This window comes from Electrona antarctica (genome assembly GCF_951216825.1).
Source record: "Electrona antarctica genome assembly, chromosome: 8".
Classification (NCBI taxonomy): domain Eukaryota; kingdom Metazoa; phylum Chordata; class Actinopteri; order Myctophiformes; family Myctophidae; genus Electrona; species Electrona antarctica.
The window spans coordinates 9643900-9668376 of record NC_136789.1 but is presented as its reverse complement, the minus strand read 5'-3'; the positions used below and the strand labels follow the sequence as shown (position 1 = coordinate 9668376).

General features: G+C 42.2%; 1 protein-coding gene across 2 annotated transcripts in view; it reads right to left on the bottom strand.

Moving 5' to 3' along the window:
* The window catches only part of LOC306927407 (cell adhesion molecule 1-like), a 350804-nt gene that overhangs the window by 70121 nt on the left and 256206 nt on the right, over window positions 1-24477 (bottom strand). For both annotated transcript variants that reach the window (XM_079507131.1, XM_079507132.1), the window contains one exon: window positions 10186-10332. In XM_079507131.1, coding sequence (XP_079363257.1) covers window positions 10186-10332 — 147 coding nt within the window. The remainder of the gene's footprint in view (window positions 1-10185; window positions 10333-24477) is intronic.

Genomic DNA, 24477 nt, shown 5'->3' with positions numbered 1-24477 from the left:
AATGATTGAGATTATTACATGCTAATTGCTGACCTCATCTGCTGACCAATTATCTGCGACACAAACGGTCAGTAGTTTTTGTGTAAAATTGTGATCTTAAAGCTATACCTCCTGGTCTGTACAGAACTTTGGTCAGTGAGGGTTGTTTTTAAATGTGCTTTATAAATACAATACATTTGACTTGACTTATCATAGATAAATATACACCAAATAGATTGGATAAAATAACATTGCATTCATTAAAATAATAAATACATTTACATTAAAGTACATTTAAATTACCTAAAAATAAATGTGGGGTGACCTGACCAGACTTTCATTTAACACAATGTTGACCTGAATAATACTAATAAAACTACTACTACTACTACTACTACTACTACTACTACTAATATTAATAATGTCTTTAGTGGTGAGAAAGGACAGATGGCAAGCTTTTCATTATTGACACCAAAGGAAGAGACAGGATCCCTCAGAGACGGAAACAAATTACTTTTTATTTTCAATTATATGCCCACTGTACTGATGGAGAGAGCTAATTGCAATGATACCTGAACTATAATACAGATGGCGGCACATCGATCGTCCAATCTGGTGTGCAGTCTGCTTCAAATAGCTTTAATGACATGTATGTATCCTACCCAACACCACCTCTAACCTCTACAGATGTACTATTATTATTGCCTCCCCATGGGGATGCCACAAGGTTCCATATACATGCTTCCCCTAGGCCAAATCATTCAGAAATATGACATTTAATTCCACTGTTATGACAATGACACACAGCTTTATCTCTGGCTAGTGCAAACTAGTCAGCCTCATGAAATGCCTTGGGGGCATAAAGTGCACTATCCTGCACACTGCCTTATCCCTTATGCCTAAACAATTTGGACATTTTTGAGGGGCGCTAGCCCCTCCTATGCCGAGCGTCCGGGTTTGTGTGAACACAAACATTGGCTGATCACCCCATATCGATGGTTTGATTGGCTGAGCACAGAATGTGATATTATAAGAGTGTCCCTCACTTCACACGTGTGATTTCTTTTTCTTTTTTTTGCTATTTAGAAAAACATTTTAAAATAGTTAAAATAGACAATTCTACATCAACACTTTGTGAGCTTGTAGATCGGCTAATTTGTGGATCCTAGCTGTTTAATGAATCAATCTAAGGCTCAGGGGTCTGCCATGCCTTTTCTGTCACCGCCCCTGGACTACGGAACAGCATGTCTGTCGTTTTTGAATTTGTGATTTTAGCTATACTGTACCTCCTGGTACATTATATTCATTCAAATAATAAATACATTTACATTACAGTACATTTATATTACCTAAAAAGAGAAATCCCTAAATACTTCTTTACAGAATACCAACACACCTCAAATAATGTGTATGTTCACTTTTCTCTACCTGCCCAACTGGCAGCTGCTATTTCTCCACCACGATATTTAAAAGAGCCGATCCTCTTAAGGTACTGGTCAGCACACTTGAATTAATTCAACTTGCCAGCACAGGTTTTCCACACACCAGATTATGACAGCCTCTTATACACTAAAACCTGATAAGACCGCTACTAAAGAATAAGGGGCAAAAGGTTAGGACGAGTTGAAATCATGTTGACACTGCAAGCTTGTCGAAAGCTGAAGCATAGTTCATGGACCCCTTGTAAAAACAGGGAAAACCTGTCAGCAGGGAGTGTTGGGCGGGAGGTGTAGAAGGAAGACTCTACGTCCTCCCGGTTGGGCCTCCTCCACTGGCAGGTGAGTCAGTATAGGATACAACAGCAGTGACAACACAGAAATGTGTGTGGAGAATAATGAATTGGCGCTACTACATTGAGACAAAGGGGAAATGCACAAAAAAGAAAACAACTGTAAATGTTCCAACCCATATATGAACATGTCCTGGATTTAAAAAAAAAAAGCTTTTAGCTTACCTAGCGACATAATGTCCAGTAATTATGATGAGAATAAATCAATTCTGAGGCAATTTATCTTGTGGTCCTACGTGTTTCAGACCCCTTCTTTCATTAGTCATGTTAGTTGATGACAATTACCTTCCAACTAGATGATTAACCAACCAACCAACAACTGACTGAACGTGTCCAGGGGTTTTTCTCCTACAGCAACATAAGAGAATTGGTATGAACCCCAGAATTTCCAAATTCATTTGTTGTCCATTCCTAAGCAATCTGCATGCTACTCACAAAATGTCCCAAACACACACCATCCATCAAAATATACTGAAATTCACGTGTGGGATAGAAAAGCTGTTCCTCCAAGCCAACTTTCTAATGTCCCCCATGTTGAAGATGAACTTACACCCAGTTAAAAAAAAGCTTGTTTCAGGTTTTTGGTACCATATAAATCAGGGACAATTGTAAATTAGAATGTCTATTGCTGCCTATGTATGCCAGTGTGGATAGAATGTGAGCCTCCAAGTCTCCTTTGGCTTCAATAAACCTGCAGGGTAGAAAAGAGCCGAGGTGTGAGTGCTATAAAAGCAGAAGGTGAACCTAGTAAAGCCTGCATGGGCTCAGTGGCGGAACAAGACATGGAGGCGTGACCAATGTCCACTTTACTATTATGGGTGTGTTCATTTGGGCACTGCGCCAAGGCGTTACACGGTAAAACGTCCCTGAATTAGTCATGGGTGTGTTTGGGCGTTACTTTAATCAAACCAATCAAGAATATAGGCTGCTATTCCATATAAAGATCAGCGCAAGACGCAGTGCTATTTCCGGTGCGTTAAGTGGTGAGACCAAAAGAGAAAGGAGGCATGCATGGCCATAATCATATGGTCGCAATCCCAATGCTTTATAAGCTATAGCCTTTGACTGCAGGGAATGGACACCCTGCTTATAATTCGAATTAAAGACCACATAATAACACACTTACTGTCTCAGAAGAAGATAATAACCTTATGCACACAACTGAAATCGACCCTTTCCACATCACATGGCCATAGACGCTGGGCTCCATACAGATGTCCTGACACAGGCTTATCTGTCCTTCATGTGTCTCGTCGTGGAGTATGCCTTCCTAGTGTGGGGCAGACTTATAAAATGTCTTATTCAGGTACCAGAGGACGTCCAAGGACAACATGGATGTGAAGTCATCAGCAGCCCTGCCATGCCTCTCCTCCCCCATGATTTTCTGGAGGTGACTTAGAAACAATCTTGATGTCATCACATGATCATTTCTAAGTGTCTATGGTAGGACAAAAGATGTATGACATTTATGGGAAATGAAAACTCCAATTAATAATTAAATCAAACCCGCCACTTTCTAGACATACCATAGCCAGCCAGACCCCTGCATGAATGCCTAATCTTCAAAGAGAAAGAAAAGAAACCTAAAGAAACCTAAAATGCAGCACATAATGGATTTGACCTGCTAAACTCCACCAATAGGTTATAACGGTGACACTCATAGGATATATATTTACTACATAATTTCCATGTTGCATTTGCAAATGGATATTCTGAGGATTCAGGTTAAAAGACTGGCATGTTTATACTGTTGACCACAGTTCACAGTATAGGCCATAGCAGCAACCACTTTGATTATGAAATGTCTATGACGTCTTAATCTTAGTGTTTTTCAACACAATTTTTTTAACATAAATCTTCTATTCTGGGGGTCCCTGGCACAAAACACTTTGAGATGGGGGTCCGCGGCAAAATACATGATCATTTTGGGGGTCCTCGGCACAAAAAACTTTGAGAACTACTGACTTAGAAAGCATTTGTCGAATACTATCCTACTATAAATGTGCCACGTCTGTGCGTGCGTGTGTGTGTGCGTGTACAGTTGTAATGCACGTAACTCGAGAACCGTTTGACCCACCGACTTCACATTCGACACACACATTTTACACCCCCACAGGGAGTGCAGTGCCAGGTATCGAGTCGGTCGGACCCACGGTTGTCCAGAACCACCGCAAAAGGCTCTAGTCAGGCTCTGCCAGTGGGCCTAATGAGGCCAACTCCTTTCACCTGTGCAATTTCCAGCCTCTGCCTCAGCCAATTGAGACTCAACCAATCAGGCTCTGCCAGTGGGCCGAATTGATTGCCAAGTGCACTTTTCACAGATCTCCATGTTGGAAAACGGGTGCTATGACAACGTATATCTTTAGGTTCCCAAATTGCATCGTTCCCAAGAAGGCTGGTGGCCGACTGCGACAGGCACGTAGTCTGTCTGTGTGTACGGCTGTAATCCCCGTAACTCGAGAACCGTTCGCCCCATCGACTTCAAATTCGACAGACACGTTCCGCACCCCCACAGGGAGTGCAGTGCCCGGTGTCGAGTTGGTCGGACCCACGGTTGTCCAGAACAGCCACAAAAGGCCTCTGCCCAGGCTCTGGACAGGGTCCAAGGGCCCATCTATGGAGCTGGCCTGTTCTGACATCACAACACTCTGACATCACAACAATGCATATTTGGGCATGCCTGAAACAGAACTCCATATATAGGAATAAAGGGACACAGAGAGACAGATACAGAAATCTCCATATATGGGCATAAAAGGGACACAGACAGATGGGCTACTACATAGCCGGGTGGGGCATGGATCTCAGCCAATTGATTGCCATGGCAACCCCACACCTGCAAATTGATTACTTAACCACTCCACCTTTCACAGTCAGTTTGCACTCAGGCAGACAGACAAATACAGAGATCTGTGGAACACAGACAGATAGTTAAAACGGGTGCTATGACAAGTTGACAGTGGGTATTATTAGGTTCCCAAGTTGCATCGCTCTCAAGTAGGCCGGTGGCCAACGGGCACGTACAGGTCTAGTATTCACAAATTTGGGACAAATGGATGGACGGACACATGGGCGTACTGTAGGTACGGACAGCCAGAAGGCCGGCCAGGTGGACAGACAACCTGGAAACATATAATGCCTCCGACCATAGATTGACCAAAGCATAAAATTCCACTAGCATAGTTCCTGGGGGCAGAGAGGAGGCTGCCCTGCGGGGGGCCAGGCTATAATGAAGAGCTGCATGTCAGAGTGTTCTCTCTTGGAGAGATCACAAGACATCACCAAGGGATCACCTTGCCCTTGACAAGGTTGATATTCCCTGTGAAGTGCCAAGCAAACAGCCACTTCTGACAGATCATGACATGAATATCCACCAACATCCTCCGGTGCTGGTAGCCAGTGGTGTAAAGTTAAGTAACTAAGTACTTTGTTCCACCGGTGCTGGTACTGTAGGGACTAGGGAGGACTCACATGGACCTGCACAGACAGACACATCAATAACACTGGGATGATGTCTCTCTCTCTCTCTCCTCTGCCGATCACTCATGTTTCACAATGTTTTCCCCAAAACTCTCTCCTCATGGGGAAAAAAAACTTCTCCCTGTCAGGCTTAACCTTTAAGTGGTCCCCAAGCACTCATCTAATCCTCACCGTCCGCACCGCCAACACAACACACTCAATAGCTCATTGAATCTGAAGGTCATATCAAGTCATCTTTTTCTCTATGTACGTTCAAGATATTACATTTGACCATGTTCAGACAGTGTAATTATAATATAATTATAATTCTCCCTGCCTATAGTTGTAGATAAAGAAATCAGATTAGCGAGGGGCAGGGATGAGAGGGGGTGGGATTTGTGCACCGTGACATCACTGTCCACAGGCAAATTACCATATTACCATATTTTATGGTAATTTAGGGCACTGCAGACGAGTCTCACCATGATAACCTCATGCAACTGTTCCGAGGACAGATGTAAGCTCTTCAAACACACTTGGCTTCCTTTTAGCTCGCTAGCATTGACGCTATTTATTTAGCATCTAAGATGGCCGCCCAAACAGGATGTGAGTCCAGCGTGTGTTACACTACAAACGGCTCGGCAGTCTGCGGTTGGCTCTGCATCCACCAGGTGGCAGCAGATGGGTTAAAGCAATAAATTAAATTTAAGATTCAATATAAATACTACTGGAGGCATATAGGGCAACTAAAGTTATATAATCTGATCTCTGGTTTAAAATATAGTGCATTCAATAGTTCAAGGTTTTCTGTGGTCGAGAGTACAGTAAATAGTAAATAAAACATCAAATAAAATTATAGAAATAATATTATTCAGAATTTGCTTCATAAAATACTACTTATGTTACTGGGTCAAGTGCATAACAAAGCATATCGTTGCTGTTGGGCAGAAACATTGTATATACAAATCTCAACCTATGGCTATTTTCACCATTTCAATGTCAAAATATAGCTGCAAGCAGCTATAAGACGGGGTCAAGCCCGAAAAGAATATACACAATGAGCTATATAAACATTGATGACTGAAATTATTTGACAAGTAATAAATACAAATCACACTTGTGGGAAGCTAGGGGCGCTCTTATCATCATCATACATCATCACATTCGGTGGATGTAAGAAATATGATAGGATATCCAAAAAATGGATCGAGAAAATCATTAAAAAAAAATATCTAGAGATCTAAAGGTCAGAGGTCTTTTGGCGAATGAGCTTCAGTTCCTGAGGGAGTGAATTAAAGACAACAGACGTTTCGGCTATCCAGCCTTCATCAGTGTGTGAACTGATGAAGGCTGGATAGCCGAAACGATTTGAACGGGTAACGCACCTTAAGTCAGAGCGCGGTGGTCACAAGATAAGTTATCTATTGGTACAGTACATCCCTTTAGACACACACACAACCACCTAGGTCTAGCCCAGCGTGCTTAAACCCTATGAATTTGGATCAGTGGTTCTCAAAGTGTGGTCCGTGGACCCCCAGGGGTGCTTGGGAGCGTTATAGGGGTCCCCAGCAAAAGTAGTTAGTTATTACAGCATCACAATCTTTTAAAGCACTTTATCCATTCATGTTTTGGCGATTTAAAAATAGCATATCTACAACTTTGTGCCATGATGTGAGCCTACAGTATGTATATCTGCTATTTAACACATTTCAAAAAATCCAAAAGATAAATAAAAAATAAAAATAAATGGAAATTTGGAATAATCTTTTATTTCCAGATGGGGGGGTCGCGGCCAAATACTTATCAATTTGGGTTTTCTTGACAGAAAAATGAAAATAGCCGTCATAAAGCACACAGCTATTTTAACCAAACTAGACCTGTGCCCGTCGACCACCGGCCTACTTGGGAACGATGCAAGTTGGGAACCTAGTATTCAGTAACCATTGTCATAGCACACGTTTTAACATCTGTCTGTGACCCTTTTGTGCCCATATATGGAGATCTCTGTATCTGGCTGTCTGCCTGTGTCTGAAGAGTGCAAACTGACTGTGAAAAGTGGACTGGTTAAGTAATCAAATGGCAGGTGTGAGGTTGGCATGGCAATTAATTGGCTGAGGCAGAGGCCTGGAATTCTACAGGTGAGGGACTTAGGCTCATTAGGTCCACTGGCAGAGTTTGACCAGAGCCTTTTGTTGCGGTTGAGGACAACCGTGTATCCGACCACTCCCTGTGGTGGTGTGGAACGCGTATGTCAAATTTGAAGTCGATGCGAACAGTTCTCGAGTTACCTGGATTACAGACATACACACACGTGCCTACAGAGATGTGGGGCATTTATTGTAAGATGTTCGCCCCAGAATATGGGGTCACAGTTCTTTCAGAACGTGATTATCACTGAAAATAGAAGGGCTGGAATGTGTTTCGCTGACTTTACTTGTGATGTTAATGTCAAGTGCATTTAGATGATGAACGTTTCATATGAGACAACAGTGAGCATATGGGAGTAGCCTACTATTTGTGATGATAACTTATAAGTAGAACTGGATTCATGGATACACAATCAAATCAAATGCGTTGTAACTTGTAATCATAATATTCATGCTCAAATTAGTTTTCCTGGTAAAGAAAATGTAATACCTCTCAGCATCTTGAAGAGAGTGTTCAAATAGTGTGGAACTTCAGAACTTTTAACAAAACCACTGGTACTAAAGAGCACTCAAGGACTAAAAGCTCTCAATAATGAGGATTGGAGAAATTGCGAATTCTATCACAAAAAAACAAATGAAAACAACTAAGGTACGCTTCTCTCACCATATTGAACAGCTTTCCCTCTTTTAATATCACATACCACAAAAAATAAAAATAAAACAACAAACAATGAGGGGAATAAAGATAAGGCATTTCTTAGTGAGCGGTCAGAAAACAGTACAGATCTAAAAAATGACTCATCTCAAAGAAGCATGTGGGTATCGTCTTGCAAAAACTGTCTACCTTGAAATGCTATATTGCCCTTATACACTGCAAGATATTTGCTCTGATTATGGGAGCTTTATTTGTATGAGGCCTAAGGCCCCATACACACTGTTCACACTGTTCTGTCTGTGTTTGATGGCTGCCTCAATGCTTTTCCAATGGAAGTCACATGGTTTAACCAAACACTTGTGTTTGATGGCTGTGTTCTGCCCATCAAACAAAAATGTTTGGTCAAACCATGTGACTTCCATTGGAAAAGCATTGACAGAACATAGAGCATGTGTTTGATATGTGTGTATGAGGCCTATGTGAGTATGGGGCCCAAGAGTGCAGCCTAATTACCATGCATTACATGAAAACTCCCGTCGGACGGTCGTTAAGTTGATCGAGGTGGATACTGTTTCTCCCTCTAACATTTCCTCGTATTTCCAGTTTATTGAAATAATGTCATGCACATTTGTCCAGTGCATATAGCCTACTGCAGGCCTGGTTGACTAGATTTAGAAGACATTTTGAAACTCTTATCTACTGAAATGATCGATTATAGATGGAGAAATCCCGTCATTTAACGTGCATCTCAATGGGTGAGAACGAAAGCTTGCCAAGTCGGGTTGGGGAGGGACTTAGCGAAGGGCTAATTTCCTCAATAGTATCAAATCTAATGTTTGTCCTCACTGAACTCTCCCACCCTCCAGTCATGAAGAGCCAGTACTGAAGGACAAGTCACCTCACAGGATATTGAAGAATGTTCCTCCCTCTCTCTCTCTCTCTCTCTCTCTCTCTCTCTCTCTCTCTCTCTCTCTCTCTCTCTCTCTCTCTCTCTCTCTCTCTCTCTCTCTCTCTCTCTCTCTCTCTCTCTCTCTCTCTCTCTCTCTCTCTCTCTCTCTCTCTCTCTCTCTCTCAGATAAGAGCAGCTTCACGTCCCAGGTGTTCTACATCAATATGAATGCATTAGTTTTACCTCCCAGGTGTTCGACATCAATATGAATAAATCACAAAATCAACACCAGGCGGGCGGGCGGGTGGGGGTGGTTTGTGTGAGTGTTCAGTTGTGACCTTGGCATTTTAGGTTCTAGTCTGCATTTAGAGTGGTTTTAGGACGATTGAGCTTAAAAGTTGCCATAGTAGGCCTGGTCCAGGCACCTTGGCTGGTAATCCAGTCTGGCAGTGTGCCGCGGGTTCGACTCCCGATCCCGACGGCCTTTACTGCATCTCTCTTCCCCCATCTCTCTCCCCATTTCATGTCAGCCTACTGTCTGTCCCTCGATAAAATAAAGGTGAAAGCCACAAAAAACATTTAAAAAAAAGTTGCCATAGTACATAGGGTCTAGTGCACACACACACACCCTTCCGTGAGAGTGTATCTACCTCGCATATCGGTCTAAATCAATCAATCAATCAATCAGTCAGGTGTTCTGAAGTAGTCCAAGGAGAACATTTGGATAACAGAGCTAATGGATCCATGAACTAAATGAGAGAATCTGACGTCTGCAAGGTAAATGCATATGACAAAATTATCAAGTATCCCCATTACGCAAGTAGCCTAATATAAGGCTTCATGTCTTTTTCAACAACAAGCCCACTGCTATTTAACGCTTCCATACTGTACAACTTGCGACTTGATGCGACAGCGTACACACTGCCCATTCAACAGACGATTTTTTGCAACAAACGTTCCTACTACTTCCTTTCATCATCCACTCATCCTTCATCTGCCCTCTTTGGTACCCCGTCTTTTACATCGTCCTGTCTAATAACAAAATGATCCACTCTCGAAGATTGACCACTTAAATCCTCTATCCTTAGTTAAACTGTACTTGGTGCGCTCTTTTTGTTCCCGCTACACCAAATCTCTTTGCTATCTGACTAATAGTAATTAGGTTAATAGGCTCTGTGCATGACTGTAGTTTCTGATTCCAATCGTTCTCTCCTCTCAAACGAATCTTCCCCGTTGATTCAGGTCAGCAGGGTTCACCAGTACTCACGTCTCATGTCTCTGAAGTAGATGGTTTGTCTGTTGGGGTTGAGGAGCTGGATGACGGAGTCGTCGTTGTTCTTGACCCGGCAGCTGATGGTGGCCATCTCACCCTCCACCACTGATACGTTGTCCGTCACCAGGTTCTGACTCACAACTGGTAGGAGAAAAAAAAGAGACAGAAGAGAGAAATATGGGCCGACAATGCATAATCAGTGACATGAGTGATGTACATCATCAAGTTACTATCATAAGAACACAATACGGACATGCTCTTGCACAGAGGGGTTTGACAATGTCAGCAAGTCGCAACAGGTGTTCCTAAATCACAGTCTTTAACACATTTGCTCCCGTTGACAGGTATACTCGTCCAGATTAATTCATTTTGCGCAATACTTTTGGGCCGTCTTGAGGCGTTTGATATTGCTATAACATTGCCTCTCTATTTTCCATTGTTTTAACCGCTCCGGACTCCGGTTGCTAGTGCCCCGCCAGCACCGTTTCTGACCAACGACATTAGCTTCTGTTTTAGTCGCGGCCTTTGCACGCCAGCGATGTTCAGAGGTCTTTTCTGATTATCCGTGAGCGCGATGGGAACATTGGCGTTTTCTAGAGCAAGGATTGACCTAATTTTAGCTCGCTAGCATTGATGCTATGCTTTAGCATCCAAGATGGAAGCCAAAAGCAGACGCTCGTGATAGTGGAATAGCCTGAAATCACCGGCACCCAAGCGCCATACCACTTTCGTCCAGCAGGCGGCACATTGCCATTGTGTTAATGTGAAAGACAACGTGACCGACGGTGAAGCTGTGCAGAACAGGGCCTGTATGTATGCATGTCCTCAAAAGTAGACCAAACACATCTGCAGCTATGTGAAGTCATGAAACAAAACCACCTTTGGCCCTGAACGAATTCAACTGTCTGGTGAAGTGAGAGTGAAACCCATGAAGTGTTGAGAGCTTCTTCTTTTTGTTCTTCTTCAGTTAATATCGTAGTTACACCAACATTGTTCTTGTAATAATAATAATAATAGCTCAGATTTATATAGCGGTATTAAGTACCCAAAGGGCTTGAAAAGTGAAGCAATTTTATATTGCTAGGTAAAGTATTGATAAAGATTGCTATTTCCATATTTTCTTTTTGTTTTCTTCTTTTTACCTTGAAACGAAAATATATTTCCTTTCTTTTGTCGGTAAGCAAGACAGAAGTGGAGAGGATAGAGGATGTTTAACCACTTAAACCCCAGCATACAATTTACAATTTAGGCATTTAGCAGACGCTCTTAATCCAGAGCGACTTACATTAAGCAAGCATCCGGGGAAAGCTTTCGCTGGAAATAGCAGATCGACAAGCTCACAACGCGCTTTCCCCACAAGAACAGATAACAGAAAATACACTAGTAGTGAGCCCTGAGGGACTCCAGTCAACCATATGCGGTTTCAGTTAGGGTTGTCCAGATCCGATCACGTGATCGGAAATCGGGGCCGATCATGTCATTTTCAAATGATCGGAATAGGGTCAGGAGCAAAAACAAACGTGATCGGGACATCCCTAGTATCAATATTATATCCATATCATGATGATAGACTGGATATTGTCTGTGATTTTGGATATTGTACTATTGTGATATGACATAAGTGTTCTATAAAAATATAAATATCAGATAAGGAAAAATCGGTATCGGCAGAAACTCTAAATCATAGGATAACGATCTTTAAAAACAGAAATTACCATTACGATGCTATGACAATAGAGCCCTCTGTGACAGACGGTCAGAGATCTGCACCTACTGATACTTCTGGGGAGATTTAAATGTATAAACCTACGCCCCCTGGTGTGAAAACAATTTACAATTAAGCATTTGGCAGACGCTCTTAATCCAGAGCGATTTACAGTAAGCAAGGAAAACACAAAGCAATACACCACATGCGTAGAAATAGTATACTCTAGGATCATAGGTAAACCAAGAACCTATCATCAGTCTAATCATGCAGTATTAATATCTAAAAATCTATAATCTGTACATACAATATAGAAAATTTCCAAAGAGCTACCTGAGGTCCTGTTCAACTGCCAGGGTTAAAAGTGCCAAGATAGCATTTATTTCACAATGAAACATGTGCACATTAGACTATGTCACAAAGGCAAACAAGTCAAGCCTTAGACAATACAGTCATTGCAATATCAGTATTTACTGTAGATATTTTGCTTAGGCATTCAAAATGGCTAAATATTTGATATACAGTAGGTTTGATGTAACTTCTAGTTGCAGTACTTGGTACCACATAGCTGTTTTCTTAGCACTCCATTTCCTTGACCACTTGCTACAGTACAGTAGAGTTCATGTTGCTTACGCTGACCTCGTAAGTCACTCTGGATAAGAGCGTCTGCTAAATACAAATTGTAATGCAGAGGGTCAAAAAAGTAACTTGAGATACAAATACATTCTGCAGAACAACGGTTACTAAGCCCATTATTATTCAGCTCTCTATATGAGGGCTTTGTCAGATAGTGTTTTGTGCATAACTAATATCTTGTACTTGAGATTGAAAGCAAAAGAGACAAATGGAAATAATTCAAATGTGCTGCTTGTACAATGGTCTTTTCATGTGTCCCCCTTTGTTTTTTCCCCATCTGACACTCGGTAGAATTTATGTCTGAACATTATAATTATTCTATTTTAGTGGCTGATGTCCTAATTTGTTAAAACCATTACTATACCACAGCGCTTGCATTGAATAAAGGCTTTATGTAACTTTAATCCACCACTCCTGAATGAAGTGTGCTGGGAGTCTGGTGCAACGCACAGGTCCTGGCGGTACTCCTGGTGAGAGCAGGAGTGGACCTGGTGAGATGTAGGAGGGGCCCGGACAGGAGGCAACCCACAGAGCCTAGTCCCTCCACATACCAGAATTGTACCTCTCAGTCCCGGCATAGTAGTTCTGGAGTGGTCCCAACGGATTGTGCGGCCCTGTCTTTCCCTAGTGGTCTGATCGAGGGTAGCTACTGGGACGTAAGTCGGGACTTGATCACCCCGGCTGGGTCACCCGAGTGAGGGGTATGATGTTCGAGAGACCCGAAACCCTGATGACCTTGGGATACATCACTGATGAGGATACGTCCCAGTTGCATCCAGGCGATGTTATTTTCGTTCAGAACAACAAAGTAGCATAGCTTTTAGGCCATAATGGCTAACTGTGGCTACACACTACACTTTGTTAGAAATTATTTTGCTCTGGTGTTCTGTGGGCCCACGTAACGCATGTGGCTTGTGAACGGCATACACTCATTTACTTCTCATTTTGCTGTTGCAGTGCTTGCTGGTTAACATAATAACTCATAGTGAATTTGGTCAGAGCAAGTGCACGTGTATGCGCACATGTTTGTGGGCGAAACAGAACGAGAACCAGAAAGATCACAGGAGAGAGAAGGAGAAAGTTGTCGTTTCCCAGAGTGTCTGATTGCACCTCGTCTTGTCTGATTGTGTCGCCATGGATGTCTGAGAGTTTGATTGCAGATCTGTGTATGTGTGTTTGTGTCATCGACTGGAAAGGCTTGATTTCTGAATAATGAAAGTGAACGTGGGTGTACCGTTATGAATTTAGCATAACCTCTAGCTGCCGTCATGCACTGCCAGCCCACACTGATGCTGAAGCAGAAGTTGAGCCACCCATGGAGTATGAAGTGACAGCCAGATGACAGCCTGGAAAAAGGTCAATAATACGCTCACTTCCATGAACTGTCCACTCCCATGCTGTGGGATCCCGCTTGGAACGGGTTTTAGAAGTCAGGTTTAAGTGTCACACCACAGGAAACAACGGCAACCTTGTTATTAATATGCATCATGCGCAATCGGATTCGCATTCACCTGCTAAAACGACCAACTACATGAAATCACAATCCGGCCATGGACAGACAGGTCCAATCCCTGTTGAATGATTAGCTTTATTATTAATGTTTCCATTGGAGTTAGTCTTTACTGAATGGACTTTTGAGCATGGTAACCCTGCCTGCAATGTATCTAATTCTAGAGTGTACCCTACTTTGGCGAGACCAGACTTTTTGACTGACTCAAAAATAGGTGCCACAAATTGTGGGTATGCACTATGCCTGCCCGCACGTGGACACACGTACGCGCATGCTACTATTATCTTGTTTTATCGTATCTAACAGACACATACATAGTCTGATACAACAGAGAAAGCTCCAATGTGTCTTCCTGTTAAGGTGGAATTTCAATGTCTACCTGTAGGTCTCAATCAGACTCTAAAGCCATCTCCGACCTACAGCATACTGTTATGCAGCTGGTTTACAATCCACAACCTGTTTCAGTGTCAGCCTATCCTGGTCTTTCAAAAAATGTGCACAGTGCACACACGCACACACACCATGACAGCTCCATTTGTACCACTCCAAAACGAATGCTGCAGGGTCCTGGCACAAAGGATATTTTGGAACACAACAACAACGTAGTAAGAAACTGAATGCATTACTTAACCCATTTTGGGCGGGAACCCCTGTTGGTGTTTTAAGCATTATGTTATACTTTAGCTATTGAAAAATAGCAGATCTACAAGCTCATAGCGCAGCACCGAGTGCCGCGCTATGAACTTGTAGGTCTGCTATTTTTGAAAAATCGTGAAAATGTGGCGCAAATCTTTGAATATATTCTTTCAGAGCAAACATTTTTAACTCAAATATTGAGCAGCACTGATATAAAAACATAGGTATTTCAGAAAACTGTTATTAGAAGACTTTTTTTTAAAAATTTCGACGTCAGGCCAAAATGGGTTAATAAACACACACACGCACGCACGGTTGTTTTCAACCCAAAATGGTGGAGGTGGAGGTCAAAAGCTTTTGAGAGGTGACAAAATGTAATATTTCCAAAAATATGAAGATGTTTTCATCTGTGTAAATGCAGAGCTACTATTTTCAGATTTTTCTTTTTTTCTTTTCTATAGCAATGTTAAAGTCCTGCATCCAATGATAAGGGGGTGGGGAGGGGATGATGCCCGCATGTCGAAGTTTTGTTCTATTTTTAGCCTATTCTCTGCCAAAGTTCCCAGGTAGGCATGCTTTGGCTAGGCAAAAATGGCACAGCCGCCGTTCAATCAATCTTAAATGGGCCAATAGGCTTTCATAAAGCAGAAACAGAGTTGTTGCTGACGTCCAAGTGGAAACAAGTGTGTGTGTGTGTGTGTGTGTGGGGGGGGGGGGGGGGGGAACTTACAGTGAATGGTGGTGATGTGCCTGCGTGCATGTGTGACAGAATCAGATGTTTTGCTAATCGAGCACAGTTTTACACATTATAAAAATGTAGATTGTTAAGATTTCATGTCATACAGTACATTAGTTAATAGATTAAATGACAATTCCTTTTTATTTGTGATCCTAAAACTGCTACTAATATACCAAAAATGTTATTTCCACAGATCCAACAATATGAACAATGAATAAAATACATGATCATTACGTGATCATTGTATGTACAGTGCTCACTCGCTAATGCACATGAAGGCTGTTTTGATCAACACAGAGAGACACTTGTTATAAAGAAGGCTTACTCATGTCCAGCAGGAAACAAAGAATACAAATCATACATTACGTTCTTGAGCAAGAACAAAAGACACGATCAATAGACAATAGATTTCTTTTAGCATATTCATAGAAAGGAAGCCCTATAGAGCAGTGGTTTTCAACCCATTTCATATCAAGGACCATTATTTATTCGGCATTTGAGACACAGACCATCATTTGATGAGATTTAGCCTCTCAGACCCAAAACTAAAGAATATTTTGTTGTCATTGGATAAGATTTTGGTCTCAATTCCATGCTGTATTGCTAGCATTAGGAGAGATGACAGGCAAACAAAATAACAATTCTTCTACGTTCTCTAATTGTGTAGACTTCTTGTAAATTAAGTAATGCAAATGTTTAACAATAATTTAACTCTTGAGATTATAAAATGAATGGTTTCATTTTACACTCTCAAAAGTCAAAGCTCTATAATGGTCCATTTGGTTACCAACTCTCCATCATTTAGCTGGGGACCACCTGGAACCTCCTCAAGGACCACTGGAAAACCACTGCTATAGAGGAATCAGCTCTTGGGCTGATTCCTTCGGTAAAAAACGTCCTCTAAATCCTGCAGGGCTGTTTATAATCTGGAATGATCTACCTTTGACTATAAGAGATTGTACTTCATTTCCAAGTTCAAAATGGTTACCCGAGTCAACAACCAAATAACCTGTGACCTGTGACTACGGTATGTATATATAGTCTAACAGTCTGCACCTGCACCTAGTAGTGCACCTTAACAGCGTATCCTGTATTACTTGAAAGAAAATGTTACTTTAGTTACAATTCTATATTGCCCTTTAAAAACATTGCCAAACCATATAGATGGACTTCATACCTTGTACTTGGTTGCTTGTATGTTTGTTTTTATGCTTTGTCTCATAATGTACCGATAATGTGCTTCACGCACTCACAAACACACGCACGCACGCACGCACGCACGCACGCACGCACACACACACACCATTGCAGTATCCAGAATAAACATAACTGCTTTCCTGTAATTAAATGGCCCAGACACTCTGCGTGTCTGGGCGTGATGTATGGTCTACAAAGCTCTCAAAATGTAAAGGTGATTTTCTTGTCAAAATAGATAATTACATCCGCAAAATATTCATTTCCAAACCTAAATGTCTTAGCCCTCTCATTTCCCCAGCCCTCTATTTTCTCCCATTGAGTCTTTTCATTAACTTCAGGAACATTTATGAATCCTAGATATTAGTTGTCCAAACAATGTCTTCCTTCTGCAAACTGAAGGCCATTTCTATAAAGGCTTGCCGTTGTGACAGATTAACTGCCCAGGAGCTTTCAAATCATGGAATATTGCTGTGTCTTGACTGTTAACTGGTTCAGAACTTCAGACTGTACGACGTGTGGGCACGTCAGAACTAATCCAACCGACGGGTTGTGTACATAGTGAGGCAGCTTAAGGCCATATTTTAGCAAAATGTGGACGCGGCGGACAAAAGCGCCAATTTTTTTTCCACATGCTCTCCATAACCATACGTTTCATTTTGGAAGGGGGGCCACGTCATCAAGATGTCAGAAGGCGGCCATCTTGGCGTTCAAAGATGGCCGCCATGTCATATCTATAAGTGCCACTATCTCGGCTTCTAAGCCACTTAGAAGGTCAATCTTGGTGTCAAAATATACATTATCTAGGTCAAGGAATGCAATAAGGTCATTGAGAATATCAGTAGACGTTTATTTGTGCCAATATTTAATAAATACGGTCATTCTAACATATTTACATCATCTTCAACTCTGTTAGCAGTCAGTGAATGGAATGAAGTGAATGGAAGATTATTAGCTTCACAGGATAACAACATTCAAATTATCTGTCACATTTACAACTGCAAAGAGCTGTGCAATTCCAGTGTGCCTTCTTACATGAGCACCTTGCACCACAACCACTTTTACAACCGCACTTTATCTATGGCGTCAAAAGCCTGCAATGAACTGGTAGAGTGCTCCACACAGGAAGCTAGACCTGGTTGTCGACATCCAATGTCCATCCCCATCCTTCTGGACTGGGTGTTGGCTGCTGAGCCAACACCCAGACATGTTATACATCTTCCCTCTCACTGGTAGCCTTTTGTCACAAATAACTTCTGAAAACATATGTCCCATTTTCTCAATAGACTGGCTTCGCTTGCTAGAACATTTCCATCTCTATACTCACCTTAACCTGTTACACTACTGTCTAGCCAATTGGTACAAATAAATTTCTCCCTCCCTCACCATCTCTCTTTGCCTTACCTCTATACTTACTGTACATCTCATATACTTTATCTTAGCCCTCACCACTTCTTAGCCCACACCACCTCACATCACCTCTCTCTTCACCTTTATCATCTCCTTTTACTCCTGCTTACTTCCTTCATGACTGTGGCTGCCTTTCTTATCTCCTCCACAAATACCTACCCCATTTTTCCTCTAGTCTAAAAACAGTCTAAAAAAACCCTCTGAAACTCATGGCATTGCCCATTGACATATATATTAATTAATAATCTCTTTTAGAAGGGCTACAACAAGATGGCAACATCCTACTATAATGCACAAAGTCTGTGTGTGTGTGTCTGTACATCTGTAATCCGCGTAACTCGAGAACCGTTTGCCCCACCAACTTCAAATTCGACACACACGTTCCACACACCCACAGGGAGTGCAGTGCCCGGTGTTGAGTCGGTCATCTTGATGACGTGGCCCCCCTTCCAAAATGAAACATATGGTTATGGAGAGCATGTGGAAAAATGTTGGCACTTTTGACCGCCGCATCCACATCATTTCGCTAAGCTACCGGACTAACACGTCCTAGCGCATTTTCATTGATAAGAAAACGAGAGAAAAATATTCTGAATTGTTTCCTTTTTTTCCCCTCCAAGGCCACCATGCTCCTTGCTCTTCGCTTATCCGCGGTCCTGTTCACTTCCCTGTTTACCGCTGCAGAAAGAATCCCCCGTATCTCCTAATCTAGGGAGCTCTCCGTGGTTTTGATCAGATGGATATACTAAGCTCTTCATTTCTGACTTCAACATGCCTCTCGTTCAAAATATGAACGAGCGATCATCAGCGACTTTTATCGGAATCTTAGCGAGGTAAGCAAGCAAAAATGTCTCCCGTTTTTGTTCCGGAACGGAAGGGGGGACTTACAGAGTAAAAGCGGCCACATCAAATTTTCCATGATTTGAAAGCTCCTGGCCAGCTAATATGTGACAATGGCAAGCCTTAGAAATGGCCTTCGAGTTTGCAGAAGGAAGACATTATTTGGACAACTAATATCTAGAGGATTCATAAATGTTCTGCATGCGGTGCAGATGTTTTTAGACTGTGTAATTGCTTTAAGTCATAGTAATGCATGGAATGTTACACAGAGTTTAACACGGTACTTGATTAAATCAAAGGCAACTTTCTGGGCATAGTGAGACAATAAGTTTCCCTTAAGAGTTTATTATTAATTAACTGGACGGTGGCGGTCCGTCATATTCTAATTTGTTGCTTATGAAGTCACAGTCTCATATTGAACCGATTGTATTCATTTATTTTTATTTACATAATGTGTCAATTTCCATCATTTAAAATAATATACATGATTATGTTATAGAGCTAATGTACACCCGTAATGTCTGTTGTCTGTTTGTTGTTGTCATTTATTGTTTGTTAAATTTTGTCTCCTCTCCTCCTCTGCTGTCTCACAAAGGGCGGAGCTCAGCCCAGATAAACACAGTTTGTGTTTGTGCATGAGGGACAACTGACTTGTTATTACAGTACGCACAATAAAAGTACAATAAAAGCTAAATATAGGTGAATTATTAATGGACAGACGTTGACACCAAATGTCAAAACCAGGAGAAAATATCAGCATTTCTTAAACGCCAACTGATATCAGTCATCGTGAGTACTGCTGACATCTATTATTCATTCACATTGACCCTCGTTGCTTGATGCTGGAGCGTGCAGCTATGTGAGGGGGAGGTAAATAATGCTTGCATTCATGCTACAAAATGCTGAAAATCGTGAGTCCTGTTATTGTCCTGTTATTCAACACCCGTTAGTCCGACATATATGGCCGGTTAAGACTCACCCGTGGCTTCCGCGTGCGGTTATGGGTAGGGTTAGGGTTATGGGTAGGGTTAGTAATGTCGGATTATTGGGACGTCGGACTACTGCTACGCACCCCTGCTCGTAGTGTCATTGGACTGGAACAATATTAGTATACTAGGCATAGATGATATGAGTAAAAATTATGTAGGATACTTTAGGAGTTGGTAACAGTTTGTAGAAGTGAATTGGTCAGAATTATATTTTTTAGAGGCAGGATTAGAAAGTTGGCCAGATAATTGTGAAAAAAGATTATGTATCTTGATGATGCTGACACATCTGTAGAACAGATTATGTTAATGGTTCATGTTTGTCCAACAAACTGTGAAAGATTACAACAATCAAATATCGAAATGTGTAGAAAATAAAAAAGTAGCAAGAGCCATAGATTTGAGGATTAGAACATTGCAATACATTTCTTCCACAGCATTGTCTTAGCAATACTATAAAAAATAAATGCATAAATTAAATGTAATTTAATGCAGTATGCCATAAAAGATAATTTGGGTAATAGAATGTGACTGAAAACTATCTGGAAGGTACATCCCAGCTCGGATCCAAAATACTTGACCTCAGCCCCTTAAAAGTGCACCAGATTGCTGCATTTAAGTTTAAAATGTTAAAACTGTTCCCCCAGGGGAAAGGTGAAAGCCACGCAAATGTATTGAAAGGAGGTTTACGGGGTGCTCGGCCTGGTGACACAGTGGTAAAGTCCCACCACCACAGAGGTCATTGGTTCAAATCCACCTTGGTGGTGCATCCGACGTTGACGACTGTCTGGCCCGTGTTCGTGGAGGGAAGCAGGGCGGAGATACTTGCCACTGCATGTAAACGTACAACCTCACAAACTCCACAATCTTTTATCAACTGCGCAATATATGCCCCTAATTGGACTAGTTACATCATGACAGGGTGTGGACATAACCCAAACATCTACCAAAGTGTCCTTGAACTTTAGAAAATAAAAAGGCAATTATAAGGATTCATAATGTACTTGTGAAAATTGTTCTAAAAAGGTCAAACGCCACTTTCTGTATATTGGAATAACGTTCAACCTTTTCCACAAAGACTACTATTAATAATTGGGGACATAATAGAATAAATAAATGATTGTGCATTAATGTCAAACTATTACAGTAGCTAGCAACTGGAGCTATCATACGTATGGCTCTCATTTGGTGTAGCGTTCAATTACAGCACATAACTGTAGCCTGAGCAGAGCACAGATAATGCAGTTTGGACACCCAAATAATGAATGGCTTCACCTTCAAACAACTTTATTAATCCCTCTATTGGCAATTCACTTGTGGCTTCGTTGTTTAATTAAGCCATCTCTTATTTCTTAAAGTCATAGTCATGAACATAATAAGAAATGTTGGAAAAGTTCCCTGTGCAAACATTTTTGATTCCAAACTAGGATTCCAAACTAGAATTTTTCCCTTTTCTTTTTTCCTGCTAAGCATAACCTATTTCACAGAGTGACGACTTATTCGTCACTGTAATCTTTAATGCTATGGTGGGAATTACATTAGGATTAAGCCAAGGAATAAATATCAAAGCATGCTGTTGCATATTTCTGTGTGGTTGATATTAGTATGCATATATTAAACAATCTTTAAAGCTCCTGAGTAGGCAGATGTCAGCCACAGGCACATGGAAAGGACAACTACGCCCCCAGCCAACCACGCTTAGCGCAGCCGGACTGAGTCATTAGCCACACACACACACACACACACACACACACACACACACACACACACACACACACACACACACACACACACACACACACACACACACACACACACACACACACACACACACACACACACACACACACACACACACACACACACACACACACACACACGTTCCAGAGGCTCTCGCAAACCATACTGGCTCTTCTGCTCAGAGGAGATTGAAAACAAACAAGCAGAGCGGTAAACAGAGCAGGAGGGAGACTGCTGCTAGCAGTGGCGCTAATGACGAGGAAAACGGAGGGTCATGAGGGAGCCAGGGCTGGATGGTGTTTGTGTGGAGTCAAGAGTCAAGATCACACAAGTGGTGGGCTTTGTGTGTGTGTGTGTGTGTGTGTGTGTGTGTGTGTGTGTGTGTGTGTGTGTGTGTGTGTGTGTGTGTGTGTGTGTGTGTGTGTGTGTGTGTGTGTGTGTGTGTGTGTGTTTTGTTCAATCTGATTGTGTGTGTGTGTGTAGGGGGGGTGTCAGTCAAGTGATGAATGCATCAGTGAGGCAGCTGTGGTCTGAACTCACTCATCTGGAAAGCTCTCAGGAAGAGCAAACGTATAGATAGACCATGTCAGTGGAATTGTGTTGCTATGGGAACAGCTTGGGTCCAAGTGAATTTCTCGTTAGCTAATAGCTACTGATATTTACTAAACATAGAATCCAATGGCTTGGAACGTGATTGGGGGCCAGGTGCACAGTTGTACAAGAAAATAAACCAGTACCTGTTTAGGAGTGATTAACCCAGAATTTATCATAACTTAATCTAAATCTTGAAGTTGTTCCTGGTACAGCACTGCTGTTCTAGCAGTGCTGGGTAAGAGTTTCTGCAGCACCACCACTGCGACATGGAAGTGCCGTTCTCACACCAGGAGAGGGTGAGTACTACGGCAAAAAAGAAACCTGATAAAACGGCGGAGGCGTGCTGCGCCGTCTGAAGCGGACTTGAGCCATGAGAGGCACTGCCGAGCAAACGGTAAGCAAGTGAGTCGGCGTGCCGAACGTTCAGCTTCAGCTGACTCAGTGCTGTTCCAGTTGCGTACCTACTGTATAGGGAGTATAGGGACAGAATCCTAAAACTATCGCATATTTGTAGGCATGCCACGTGGCGGGTACCCCGAAATATATGGTCAAATCCGTCCCCAGACGTCACCCGTTTGACGCAAGGGGCCAGTGAGGCTATTCAACGTTGAAGCTCTGGGCCCTATTGGTAGGAGGAGGGACTACAGGCGGACCCGTGGATTCATGACCGGGAAACCCCGTGCAGCTGGGCTTTAACATTGAGCGCTCGGTTGCACTTCCGCATTTGACCACCAAAATTTGGTGGTCAAATGCGGAAGTAGACGTTCTGAGACGGTACTTCCGGCAGTCTTCCGGGTGCTTCAAAACGCCACTGAGCAACTTCCACTGACATGAATAGCTGGGGGGGCGGAGCCAGTTCAGTCTCTATCCTTTTATATACTCTATGGTTTGACGGCACGGAGTGTGAGAATTCTATTTGTTTATTTGTTAGGATCCTCATTAGCTGTGCCCTAAAGCAGGGGTAGGCAACCTTTGCAACATTGGCACCAAGGAGGGTGATTACTGGCACACTGGCATAAGTGTGAGAGAGAGGATTTTTGGTAAACTATATATTTTTTTATTAATAATAAAAAATAAAAGAAACTAGTCAAATAAATAAAGTCCCTTACGTGTGTATGTAAACTACATCGTGCACATAATCCTACATTCATTAAAACTCTGAACTTTGACTGGGGAGGGAGTCTGCAGATAGGTGGGTTATTGCTAATGATCATTATAACAATGTGAGAGAAAATATTTAAAAGGAAGGGAAAAGGTTATAGAATGCATTGCAGCAGCAGCACCACTGATGCACCGTGCATGCTGGCAGCACCACTGAAATGAGTTCAACTCTAATTTATGTATGTATTTAAATAACTGCTGCTGGCATTAACAATTGGAATAAAAAACAATGCCTAGTAGAGGAGAGAGGGCTTTTGCTTTTAAAAAACAAAAGTGTGTGTGTGTGTGTGTTTGTGTGTGTGTGTGTGTGTGTGTGTGTGTGTGTGTGTGTGTGTGTGTGTGTGTGTGTGTGTGTGTGTGTGTGTGTGTGTGTGTGTGTGTGTGTGTGTGTGTGTGTGTGTGTGTGTGTGTGTGTGTGCGCGTGCGTGCGTGCGTGCGTGCGTGCTTGCCAGTGTCAGATAAGTGATGGAGGGAGTAATTTCACATGCTGATTTGGTTAGCAGGGGTGTTGTGTTATATGGTTACAAAGTGAGGCTCTACTCCCACCAGAATAAAGGAAGCAATCTGCTGAAGTGATGGTGTGCAACCCACCCACAAAGCTCCAGCCACACATAAACTATCCGAAAATGTTTCACAGCAAACTATTAATTTGGTGATGCCTCATTCATACAGGTTGAAGCCATTATTCGCCATATAAAATCAACCTAGTTGTTTTATTATTATTTATTACAGTAATACAGTATGTGCGTTCTGTAGATGTAGTAGATGTATTTATGACACAAACAGTAGATTAATGCAAATTATAATAAGGGCCTTTCTCGGCCCTTTAGTTTCCAAGATGGCCGCAGCACCAGGAGGGGGTGGGGCGGAGGTGAGTGGGTGGGGTCGACATATGCCCTTACTGGGCTACATTCACAAATTCAAGACACCTTTCTTTGCGTTTGTCTTGTGTTTGTGTTTAATGGCCGCTCCAATGCATTTCCAATGGAAGCCCATATGGTTTGACCAAACGTTTTGTTTGATGGGGGGAGGGGGAGCAGAACACATCCATCAAAGCTGTGTTCAGACACAAGTCAGGTGTCAGACACAAGGCAAGTGTCTTGAATGCAGCCCAGTAAGGGCATATGTCGACCCC